At 32.3% G+C, this 12,649-nt stretch overlaps 1 protein-coding gene and 1 long non-coding RNA gene across 5 annotated transcripts in view; both read right to left on the bottom strand.

Moving 5' to 3' along the window:
• Positions 1 to 3,417, bottom strand: part of LOC21387576 — a 12,823-nt gene extending 9,406 nt beyond the window's left edge. Inside the window, exons 1-4 of one of the 4 annotated variants that reach the window (XR_002903741.1) lie at positions 3,280 to 3,417; positions 2,724 to 2,790; positions 2,566 to 2,617; positions 1,460 to 1,501 (exon numbers count right to left, since the gene is read on the bottom strand). This is a non-coding gene — a long non-coding RNA (uncharacterized LOC21387576). The remainder of the gene's footprint in view (positions 1 to 1,459; positions 1,502 to 2,565; positions 2,618 to 2,723; positions 2,791 to 3,279) is intronic. The other 3 variants (XR_002903738.1, XR_002903743.1, XR_002903739.1) reach the window with 3 other exon arrangements.
• A 5,318-nt stretch (positions 3,418 to 8,735) lies between these two features.
• LOC21387574 (U3 small nucleolar ribonucleoprotein protein IMP4) lies at positions 8,736 to 12,538 on the bottom strand. The gene is made up of 10 exons (XM_010090935.2): positions 12,364 to 12,538; positions 12,155 to 12,238; positions 11,788 to 11,897; positions 11,603 to 11,653; positions 11,083 to 11,226; positions 10,560 to 10,649; positions 9,998 to 10,104; positions 9,783 to 9,867; positions 9,261 to 9,407; positions 8,736 to 9,061 (listed from the first exon to the last, which is right to left on the bottom strand). The coding sequence occupies exons 1-9, from the start codon at positions 12,473 to 12,475 to the stop codon at positions 9,309 to 9,311; spliced, it is 882 nt and encodes a 293-aa protein (XP_010089237.1). The 5' UTR covers positions 12,476 to 12,538; the 3' UTR covers positions 8,736 to 9,061; positions 9,261 to 9,308.
• Between the last annotated feature and the right edge of the window lie 111 nt (positions 12,539 to 12,649).

The raw sequence follows: 12,649 nt of genomic DNA, 5'->3' as shown, positions 1-12,649 counted from the left end.
CATGCAACAAATAAACAAATTTTAAACATGACGATTTAAACGATTGATTTTAAAAGGGCTTTAAGATGTACTTGAATTTAAGATTTCTCACGAAATCCGTTTTAAAGTCAAAATTAAATGGCCTGATTGAATTGGCTAGTTTTAGAAAGGCTTTTAAAGAGTATTTGAAATAGGAGTTCAAATGCTGCTCTGTTTGAAAGATATTTTTAGAACGTTTTATCTTAACTGAAATTAAGAAAAGCTTTAAGAAATTTAGTGATTCACTTATTTGAAATTATTGTTACAAATTATGAAAGTATTCTTTATTATATTAAAAAAAATGTTCCGCAAATTTTAAGAAACCCCAGTAAGTACAAGTTAAAGTTTAAGTTACAGTGGCGGCCTCATATGAGGGTCGTCACAGTAAAAAGCTCTCACAAACAATCACATCTAACTTTTTTGCTACAGTAAAAAGCTCTCACATAAAATCACATCTTAACTCGAATTAAAAACTCGAATCAGCGAACTAAACGGACCCTTATTGTATTACCCCATGAAGAAAACGGCCATTTTCTCCCAAAGTCAGAGAAAGCAATCATTTTTGCTTTTTTCTCACCTCAAAAGTGGCCATTTACAAATTTTCTACTGTTATATATTGAAAGATGTAAAATTAACACTCACCTCAAAAGTTTACACTCACATATGTTCACGTATGGAAGATACTTCACCAACAGAGATAAGAATCTTATTGTGGTTTCCAATTTTATGTCGTTTTTATTAACATTGTCGTTTTTACTGTTACTTCGTTTTTCAAATTTATTGTTGTTTTATGTATGGTTATCATTGTTAAGATCATCATGTTATTTCAGACTGATGTCATTTCTGGGTTTAGTTTTTTTTATTTTTTTTAGTTCCCGTTATTTTGTTGGTTTTCTCGTCGTATTTGAATATAATATGGATATGTGGCTGTCGTTTCCTAATCTTTTACTCATTTTCCTTTAACTACAACAGTATTTGCATGTTATGTGCTTTTTCAGGTGGTTGTCCTCCGCCACCAACTTTTTGTCGTTTTCTCTTAGTTGCTTTGTACTTGTTATCTTTTCAATTGGTTATGTCGTTAACTTTTTATTAGATTATTGTCGTAATCTTATGTTCTGCCTTTTCACGTGTGCATTGCCATGTCGTCTCTATTAGTTTTTTTGCCATATTGTACGTTAATAGTTGTAATGGCGGATTTTCTGATTTTATGTCAATACGCCTTCTCGTTTCAAACATTAATGTCGTTCTCGACTTCTTGTCGTTTGTTATCTAGTTCGAGAAGAATTGGGGTAACAATATATTTTAAAAAACATAAAAAAATTAAAATGTAAAATTCAAAAATTAAAAATAAAACAGTAAAAAAAATAATAATAAAAGAAGAGGTAAGTAGAAGACTGCCACTATAGAAAAGAGCTATCTCTCTGTATTGTTAAATTATTACCTGCCATGTAAGTCATTCCGCATGCAAGAGAATTACAAATTACTGTAAGTGCGAAAATTAATGTGAGGAGTAATTCGACGTAAATACTTAAAATAATAAGATCATAGATTTTGCTTCTTCTGAAATTTGTTTCTGAACTTTCCTTTTAATAATAATAATAATAAGTTGTTTCTCAACTAGCTAGTAGTTTACACATATATCTTTGGTGAGGAAATGTGAATAACACCACATTTAATTATTTAATTTCATACTCTTGATTATTATCTTTATATATATTACTCCTAGGCCAGATGATAATTTGGGCGAATTGGTCATTCCATAATGGTGGTACGGGCCATTGTCTTTTAGGAGATTTTATGGTTTTATACACTTTTTGTCCATCATTATACTGATGTACTCTTTTTTATGCCGTTATTTTTGTTTTGGGGTTGTTTTGCTCGTTGTTACAGCTTTTCAAGTGATAGTCGTCTTTATCTTCATGTCGTATTTAAACATTTTTGTCGTTCATTCAAGCTTATGATAGACCCAGAGTGTTTTTTGTTTTTTGTTTTTTTTTCAGATATTTTTAATGGAAAAACTTTCAGACCTGGAGCTTTTTAATTCTTTTTCGAGTTATACTTTTCCACATTAAATTAAATAAATGCCCCCGTCGAGCAACAATTAAAATTCTCTATTTTCTTTTTAAAAGAAGTTCATAATATTCTCTTAAAAGTTTTAAATTTCATAATATTCTCTTAAAATTTTAAAATACCTATACTTATAGATGTTTTTTCTACATATTACCCAGTTTAATCCTTTCATGCCCCAAGATTTGCTTTATAGAAACTAAGTAGATAACGAATCTAATAAATGGAAAAAAAAAAAAAATGAATTCCCCCAAAATGAAAAAAAAAGAGGCTTTTTTCAAATTATATTTATATTATTGCAAAAGTAATTCAGAGAAACTTGAGAGTATATTTATTTAAGGATAAAAGTGAACATAACAAAACAATAATTCCAAGTTCTTCAATCAAGCATGTTAATTATTTCCAATGTATTTATATAATATCTATAATTTGGCAATTCGCACAAAAATATTGGCAAGAATTTGAGTGGAAGCTAAGTACCGTTAGTCTGCCTTATTTAGATGTCGGTCCGATGCACTTGTCTGTTTTCTCCCTGCAATTATAAAAAGTAAATTTTTCATCAAGAAATATCAGTTTATAGAAAGTATTAAATGCTAGACAATCAATTTTAAAGGACAAAAGTTATAAAATCTCAGGACCTTAATTCATATATACCTCCAGCTTCGAGTGAGCGCCGTCTATCGAGATATGTGCGAGATTTGAAGCCTGCAAATGAAATATATATATATATATATATATATATATATATGAACTTGTCTTAATTAACGAAGACATTAGATCAACATGCCGAAAAGGGTATTGGGGGACAGATTTAAGTCCAGATCTCTTAAAAAAAAAACAAAAAACAAAAAGAAAAAAACAACAAAAACAAGTCAACAACAGAAGAAGTATGAGTTTTGGTTTGTTGGTATGTTATGAATTCCTGAACATTTACATTTGTCCAATTTTGTTACTTTCTCTAGAAAAAGCAGGCAAATGAAATCTTCTTTTATTTTATTTTTTTTCTCAAGAAGAAAAAGAAAGTCTTAAATAGAGGAAGAACAAGAACAATTCAAATGAGAAGATCGTACGATTTAACATTATAAAAAATAAATATCTCACTGTTGCAAGAGAAGATGTGATCAACAATAGAAACTGATGATCAGTAATTACAAGCTATATATCACATGGAATCTTCAAAAACAAAAATCTTACAGTTGGAAGAGAGAGAGATCACACGTCTCCAAACAATATTGGAGAGATTAATCCTTTCGCTTTTCCTCAAAATGGAGTGTTACAGAAGAACTATTATGAATTTGTGTTATGAAGCATGAAAATCTCGGAAGGTTTACTTTTAAGTTGGAATATTTCTCGACTCTGTATATTGTGAAAAAGCTCTATAGATAAATTTTGAAGAGAGAGAGCATTCAGTAAAGAAAGAGGATTTGGAATATTGCAAAACGACAAGCAAGTTGTGGCGGAAACTGAAAAGAAGAAAAGTCGATATTAGAAATAGTCTGTAAATAGGTAGATATGTAATTAGTTTCATTAGTTACAATTAGCTGTATAAGTGGTTGGTTAGTTACAACTTATTTTTACAACTTGCCTATTAGTATATAAGCTAGGTTTCTGTATCATTCCAGAGGTAATGAGAAATCCAGATTATTCCCAAACAGCTTTCTTCGTTTTCTGTTAGTTTCTTGAGGTTTTCTCTTCTAACAGTCGCTCCTTTAATAAGAGAAAGAGAGAGCTATCTAATTAGTCCATGTTCACTTCACCGATTCGAGTTTAGAATTTGAATTTTTTTACAGTAAAAAATTTTTAGAAATAATCACATTTAACTTTTTTGTTACAGTAAAAAGCTCTCACATAAAATCACATCTCAACTCGAATTATAAACTCAAATCAGCGAAATGAACGGGCCTCGTAATTCATGTGACAAGAATTCTTGTCACGTCTCGAGAAATAAAAGACATATTCTTTTAAAGTGTAATATGAGTGTAATTTTTAAATTAAATTTGAGTTATAATTTAAATTATAATTATAATTTAAATAAAATTAAATTAAATTAAAACTTAAAAAAATATAATTTTAAATAAAATTTAAATTTAAATTGTCTTTTTTTAAATTTTGTTGAGAAAAGAAGAACTCCAAAAGAGGTCTAGACGGAGGCGACGAAAAGTCTTCTTCCATAGACTATGTTGTTGTACGTATTGACTTGGAGATATGATCCGACTAGTTGAAACCGCGTACGCATGCGCGTCAGATTTTATAGGTAAAAAAAAAAAAAAAACATATTATTAAGGTCTGGCTCGGAGGAAAAAAAATAATGTATACTAAAATAAAAAAGATAAGAATAAAATTAAGGAGGCAGACAAAAGAATAAAATAGAGAGAAAAAACTGAAAAACAGTAAAAAAACAAAAAAACAAAAAATATATAAAAAAACCCCACTTACGAAACATTTTGTCAAGAGAAGATGATTTAAAAAAAAAAAAAAAATTGACACAGGTGTGTAGGAGAAAAAAGTATGTCAATATTAACGTGAAAAGTACGTTTATGAGGGTCAATACGAAGAAAGGGAAAAAAATGTATAGTAGGGTAAAAAAAAAGTTTCAATTTTTGTATACCAACTAATATGACATTTAAAATGTCATATTTCTATTAGTACATACAATCTTTGATCATAATTGATGTGATAATATTTTAAACACCTATCAATATAATGATAAGTTTACTTATTAGGATTGAGAAATGTGGGTAGAGAAATGAGAGTCAATTTTATGCTTATTTGATCTTTTTTATCTTAGATGGGAGTGAAATTAGTAGATCCCACTCAAATTTGGGATTGAAAAATGAGATTAACAATCCCATGCCACCTTGAGGTTGTGACTTTCATTCATGATATTAATATTAAATTACTATTATATCCCTAGTTTACTTATAAATATAAAATTAAAAAATAATAATTAAAACCTATATATATATTATTTTATTTGCCTAATATCATAATATTAGCCTAATTATTGTTAACTTCAATATAATGAATATAATGAATATGTACTTTATTTTGTTTAATAAATTAATAATACATTCTAATTTTAACACTTTATTTTTAATTTTTATTTATTTTATTCAAATTTTTTACAATTTGTTTTTATATTTTAAATAATTGTTATTTTGTTACCGTATTATTATAATAAATATTTTAATTATGACTTATTTTAATATAATAAGTACACAATTTATTCTTTAAATTGAAAATAAAAAATTTAGTTAAAGAGTATATTAGTACATTTACACTAATTCATTCTGATTATGAATGTAAGTAAACGCATAAATGAGGTTTAGAGTGACTCTGATTCTGAATCCAGTCACCAAGTAAAAAACTTATTATGGCTCTGATTCCTCACTTTCAATCCTGCCCACTCTAATTCACGTTAAGTTTATAAAAAATTATTTTTTATACCCTGACGCCATGTTTTAGAAAATAAAATGTCAAATTTTCTATTTTTAATAATTTTTTATTTAGTTAACCTGAAATTACTCTTTATTAAACATTTCATAAAAGGAAAATTTTCTTTTTAGTACCTTGTGTTATATCAAAATTTGAGCTTCATACTCTCTCTATTTTTTATAATTTCATACCGGTAATCCAACTTTTTAAAAAATCTTTTTTAGTACCTTAGAGTAGTTTTTTAGACACAAAAAGATAAAATTACCCTATTATTAAATATCACTTGTTGATCAGACAAAATTATCCTGGTTAAAATTATCATTAAGTGCATAACTACGGAGTACCAGTTCAAAATAATAAAAAGGCTTCCTCATGTTGGATTGCAAGGAAGTTGGCTAATGAATTTAAAGCCATTTAATAATAACAAAAGTATTTTTATCTTTTATATCCTAAAAGAACTGTCTCCAAGTACTAAAAAAGATTTTTTTGAAAGGTTAAGGTACTTACAAAAAATTATTAAAAACAGAAGATATCAAACTTAATATTAGGGAAGCTTGATTAAAGAAAAAATGAAATAATAAAGTAAAAGACTAACTGATTAACCTGAAATTCACACATAATATCAGAAAAATTGCATCAAAAGCCATTGATTCACACATAATATTGGAATTTGGGAAGAGAAAATTCAAGAAAAACTACGAAATTTTATTCAACTAAACTGCTTTTTATTACAAGAGGGTATCCATATAAATAAGCAAAACAGAAACAGAAAGTTAACCTATTCTACAATTCAATAATTAAAAATATGAAATTTTCTAAAAAAAACAAAATTATGAACTGAAAACTAAATATGAAACTACTAGACGCAAGAAAAAAAGAAACACAATTGAAACTAAAATCTGAATTTCTTAAGTTAACTTATTACAAAAAAATTACTAAAACTGAAAAAAAAAAAAAAAACGCCCTTTTTGAAGCCTAAATGAAGGAAAACCGTCATTGTTAGAAAATACATATTTTTCGTCCTGACATCGTCAAAAGACCTTATGAAAACCCAACGCGTCAAAAAGACAAGTTCCTTCTGCACCGCATCATCCTCCGCAGGCCGGAGACAATTCGCCCTCGAATTTGCAGCTTCGTCCTCGTCAGAAGAAGAATAGCCCAATCTCGTTGAACACATCATGAGTACGGACATGACTTGGCAGCTTAAGTCGATAGGCATTTGGATTGATCTTCTCGACAACCTTCGCTGGACCAATCTTGCAGGCAGACAATTTGTTGTAATCTCCCACAGAGAAGCGATCCTTTGTGAGGATAGCCCACACAAAATCACCAAAGCTAAACTCCACGTGACGTCGCTTCTTATCAGAAGTATCTTTGTACTTGATAGACGATTGCAGGAGATTATCATGCACCTGAGTATACACCTGCTACAGACTTGTAACAAAATCCTCTGCTTTGAGGAAGAGCAGAAGAAAGAGCAGAAGAAACAACCTGAAAAGGACTGAAACCAGAACTCTTATTGACAGCATGATTGTGGGCAAATTCTGCTTGGCACAACTTCAAATCCCAAGACTTAACATGATCTCCAACCAAACTGCGCAAAAGGTCCTCGAGGGAACGATTAATGACCTCAGTCTGCCCATTTGTCTAAGGATGCTAAGCACTGCTAAAATCAAGCCTGATATTGACCAACTTCCATAAACTGCGCCAAAAGTGACTGAGGAAACATGTATCACGATCTGAGATAATAAACTTAGACAGCCCATGAAGACGGTAAATTTCACGTAAGAACAACTGCACGACATTGACGGCACCTTTCCTCTTCTTGCACGGAATAAAATTCGCCGTTTTTGAGAAAACGATCCACCACGACAAAAATAGAATCATTAACTTTCTATGTACAAGGCAGCCCCAAGACAAAATCCATGCTAATATCTGTCCAAGGTTGAGTAGGAATGGGCGAAGGCATGTACAATCTAGCGTTTGTAGCCTTTCCTTTAGACACCTGACAGATTCGACACCGTTCCACAAACTTGCCGACCTCCTTTCGCATGGACGGCCAATAGTACGATGCTGCTACCAACTGTAACGTACGATCACGTCCCACATGACCTTCTCCATGTAATTCCTTGATAATCTGGGTGCTTATACTGCAATCCGGAACACATAATTCGTTTCCTTTAAAAAGAAACCCATCATGCAACAAGAAATATGACTGTTCCCCTGCTTTCACACTCGCCATAATAGAAGAAAAGAATGTGGTCAGCATGCTTAGCCGACGACTCAACGCATCAACAACGCGATTTGTCACCCCAGATTTGTGTTTGATGACAAAAGTGAATTGCTGTACGTAGGCAACCCAAGATGCATGTCGAGCAGTCATCTTATCATGACTATGGAGATGTTTGAGAGTGATACGTGAACAAAATAAATTCTCGCTGGAAAAGATAGTGACGCCAATGTTTCAGTGCTTGGACAACTACATAAAACTCCACGTCATAAGTATTGTGTCGCGTACGTGACCCAGATAACTTTTCACTGAAAAATGCTACGGGCCGGTTATTCCAACTCAAAACAGCTCCAATGCTGACTTTGGAAGCATCACAGTGTAACTCAAAGGGCTGAAGTGGGACATTTCAAATGGAAAATTGTTGAGTGGAAAAGTCATCATAAATAAGAATTGAAGATGAAGGGACGGGTTACTATTTTGGAATTTTTTTTCCTTGTTTCTTGATTTTTTTTTTTGGTTGCAAACTCAGTCTTGAACGCCTTTCATTGGTCCTTCAAGAAGTCCTTTCTCACTTGATAGAATTCCATGAGAAATTGGGTTGGACCGAGCCGAACCGTCTGAGTATATAGACAGTCCAACCCTTGCCCGTTTGACACGGCCCAACCCAAATTGCCAGCTCTGACTTGACAATCCACTTTGTCACTGATGTGCCACTTTTCCACAAGTGCAACCTTAGAGACATCAGTTTCCTCAGAGTGGCAGCTACCGTCAAAAGGGTTCTGGTCTCCAAACATTTTTTGAGGCGTGTACTTGAACATAGAAATCTTGATGTGATCTTACATTGGAACATCATTATTCCACCATCAACAATAAATACCTATCAACTTTAATACGGAGATGAAAAGATAAATAAGACATGGAATAAGTATGGATTACTCTTTCTATTATACATATTTCTTTAGAATCTGTAATTACGCCAGCCGCAACAAATTAACAGGATTTTGAAGAAAGGGAAAAAAAATCTATAATGAAAATTTACCAACTTAATGGTACATGAACCAAGAACCAGAACTAAGCAAGCCAAATAAAAACCCCAATAAGGCTCACTCGCTCTCTCTCTGATTTTTTTTATAAAATAAAAAATAAAAAATAAAAAATAAAAAAGAGAAAGAAAAGAAACCAATAAGCTCAAGCCCAAAAGCTTTTGAGATGGAGTCAATCCCTAGCAAAACTTCATATTCTTGAGAGCATTCTTTTATGGTATGTTGACAATTGGTTGGGCTTCAGTTTGATCGATGTGCGCAACTTCATCTGCAATACCAGCCAATTAGAGAGTAAAATTGGAAACATCTAAAGTTTAGGGATTAAAATAATACGGAAAATAAAAATTAATTTCCATAGATAGTTCTTAAATTTTAACTGTTTTCACAGATATAGTAGAAAAAAATTGGCTAAGAAGAACAATGTAAATAAAGCTTAAAGACATTTAGATGTAAATGAAGATCTATACCTGGTAAACCAAAACCCCATTGAGAAGCGTAAACACCAAGCAGTTACGTCAATCGCCAAGATACTTCCGCTTCTTGGCTGTATTCATATACGGTCGAATCACCCATTCAATTTGTGCTTCACGTTGATCCACCGTCCCTAACTTTATCTGCAGTACAAAAAAGAAAATGAAACGTCAATAAATTATGCAAACATGAGACTTAAATCTACTCAACAATAAATATGAATGATCAAAATACTACGCAAGAAACCGCAGACTATTATGAGAAGAAAGGTTAAAAAGATTCAAACATGTAACAGCGTCTCCAACAGACCCATTCAAAAGACTAATAATTATATGTTCCTCAAAAGAAGCCAAGGAGCTGAGAAGACAAAGTTCACACCCTTGTTTTAGCCCTCCAGGTTCCAGAATGTAAAGTAAAACAAGCGTACTGATATAGTATATTCATTCTCTACTAAAAGTGATTGCCTTTCGATAAGGAGGGTGATAAATGAAAAATTTACTGGATGGCATAACAACTACCTCGTAAAGCCGCAGTTCAAAACGAGGACCAATCTCCTTCAGCTCAATGGACTTAGGACCTCCTTGCTTCTCATAAACATGATGCCTAAAGTTTCGAAACAGCATTGTTAATATATTAAAGCAAACATGTATGCCGCTAATAAACTTGTATCTGTGTATAATACTAGTTATTAGTGGCAGCGACAAGCGTCTCTCCTACACGTGACAGAACCAACCTGAATGAAATATAATCAGATTGATTGGCAAAAGTGATGATGCGTTTCGTATCCGGCTTTGGCACTGGAAAGAGATGCTTCAAAATATTTGCTGTCCTCGCACCCAGCTAAAAGAGTTAAAAATTAAACCAAAAAAAGATAATGTCAGTTATTCAGGTAGCAATAGTAAACTAGTATACATATGATAGTAAAATCTTGATCAGAAAAACTCAATCTGCAATTGTACATCTCATGAAACCAAGCTTGGGAAAACACACACACACACAGAGCAGAGAAACAATCAGGGGAAGGAAAAAATAATGAACAACTCCATTGCTGTAATGAGTAAGGTTAGAGCAGTTTATAAGACTTGTGCATTTAACCGTGAAATATCTTAAGGTACTTTCAGCAGTCTTTCCATCAGCTGTTGATGAGTCTAATTAATTATGTTACTCCTAATAAACATAAGGAAAATTATTTTAATTTCTCAATGCCCAGATAATTGATTCGATTTTGTGTCTCAAAGCAAGATAAACCGAATCAAATAACAATGAATAACTTTTGCTCCAACCAAATACAATACCTTGGTTGTAAAATTATTAAGAATCAAATGTGGGTAGGCCTGAGGCATTGTTCCGATGCCTTTCTTGTCCTTAATGTCATGTCTTGTAACCTACAGGTAAGAAATAGTACCAGCGTATCAATAAAACTATGTAGCAGATAAAAAAGAATCTAGTACTAACCAATAGACAGCCTATTAAGTCCAACTAACATAGGAATCATTAAAAGACTTTAAAATTAACACAAATACTCTGATTAAAAAGGACCAAGTATTAGAAAACAGGGCAGACGTCAGAAATACTTCTTAATAATCACAGTAATACAAGTATGCAAGAGACATTTCTTTGGAAGTCCATAATTAGTTAATCTTATTCGACCTCTTTGTGGCACAATTTAAATTTCTGTCACACATTATTTTGAAAAAAAAAAAAAAAAAAAAAAAAAAAAAGGAACACTTGTTTTGTGGTCCTTTTTTTTTTTTTTTTTTTTTGCCAAACCATTTTCCCAACACTAACAAAAAATGAGAAAAAAAGGATAGTACGTACCACATTGAGTAACTGGAAAGAAGCAGTTGGACCAAAAGGCAAATGGCTTATAGTTAGCGCAGCTGGTACTCCACGATGTTCATGGACCAATACAACATCAGAGAAATCATGAGCACGGCAGGTTTCAATAATTTCAGAAATAACCTGCGGAGGAAACAAACCCTCCATCATCAAAAGGCCATAACTTTACATCCACAATGGTTATATTCCCTTTTAAGATAAGCTATTAACGGCACCATCTTGTCTCATTTCATCACAACACAGACCCCGGGAAACAGAATGTCAAATTCACAAAAACACAATATCTTAATTCTTAATTTCTTTTTCCAAAAGTTTGAAGTGACAGCCCCTTATATAAACATATCCTAACACTACTTACAAAAAAGTAAAAACAGATGTCTTTACAGTTCTATACAATCACTTGACAATAATGTTTTATTCCTTCATTTTTGCCTAATAAGTAACAAACAGAACAAGCGAAGAACAGAAAAGGCCAAAAAGGATAGGAGACTTCACTGACCTGCCCACCACGATTCATTTGTTGCGCATTAGGGAAGACAAATTTTAATTCCTGGAAATAAAAATGTCACTTAATCACACCAAGCATCAAACATAACCTTAAACAATACAATTAATATAGAATACATAAGTACATACTACAACCCGAGAGAAAAAAATATAGGACTATAAGTAGCCCAAACCAACCTTTGCAAACTGTTGAAGCGGAGCACTTGGGTCCCTGGATGTAGTTATCAAAATTTTAGGATCCCTTTCCGCTGCATTAGCGTACTCGTCGTCGATATGCGTTCTCGGCACTAGGATCATCAAAATAAAAAATAAAATAAAAAAAGAATGAGCTATAAGCAGCATTTCAACAAATATTAACACAACCCTCTAGTTTAAAGTAAACCTCATTTGGAAAATTGAAGAATACCAATACAAAACAACAATAACAATAATCAGAATACAATATAAGTCACTAATTCATAAAATCGATTAGCTTAACTGATACAATGCAACTAAATTTCACCATTACCAAGCAGAAAATTAAAAAAATGCTTAAAAAAACTACCTGCGGTGTTTTCATCCTCGAGATCAATTTCATGGCGAAGAGCAGCCTCCTCGTTCCGAAGCTCAGTGGGAATCGGTTTTCCCTCTGCCAGAGAAATAAATTAAAAATAAAGCAATGAAATTAGGGATTAAGGAGTAAGTAGGGAACTTTATATCGTAAATAAACATATATAGCATTCGTATATACGTGTATACACATAAATTTCAAACCTTCGAGGATTTCTCGAATTTTGCGCTTCTTCTCATAGAGCGAGTGAGCTTTGTCTTCTAAGCTCTTTCGGTAGAGGTATTCCCTCCTTAGACGAATGTTTCTGCGCAACATGATCGCTCGAGGCTGTAACAATGGCGGCTACCTCTGGAGGAGAACGCAACTTTCTCAGTGATGTTGCAGAAGGGTTTAGGATTAGGGTTTTTGGAGAACTATGCCGAAGATGACAGCGGGACAAACAAAACGACAGCGTTTTGTGTTGCGATTCGCTCAGTGGGCCCTATTTGG

Source organism: Morus notabilis, unplaced genomic scaffold (genome assembly GCF_000414095.1).
Source record: "Morus notabilis unplaced genomic scaffold, ASM41409v2 Scaffold1265, whole genome shotgun sequence".
NCBI lineage: Eukaryota > Viridiplantae > Streptophyta > Magnoliopsida > Rosales > Moraceae > Morus > Morus notabilis.
This window is presented reverse-complemented; position numbering and strand designations above follow the sequence as displayed.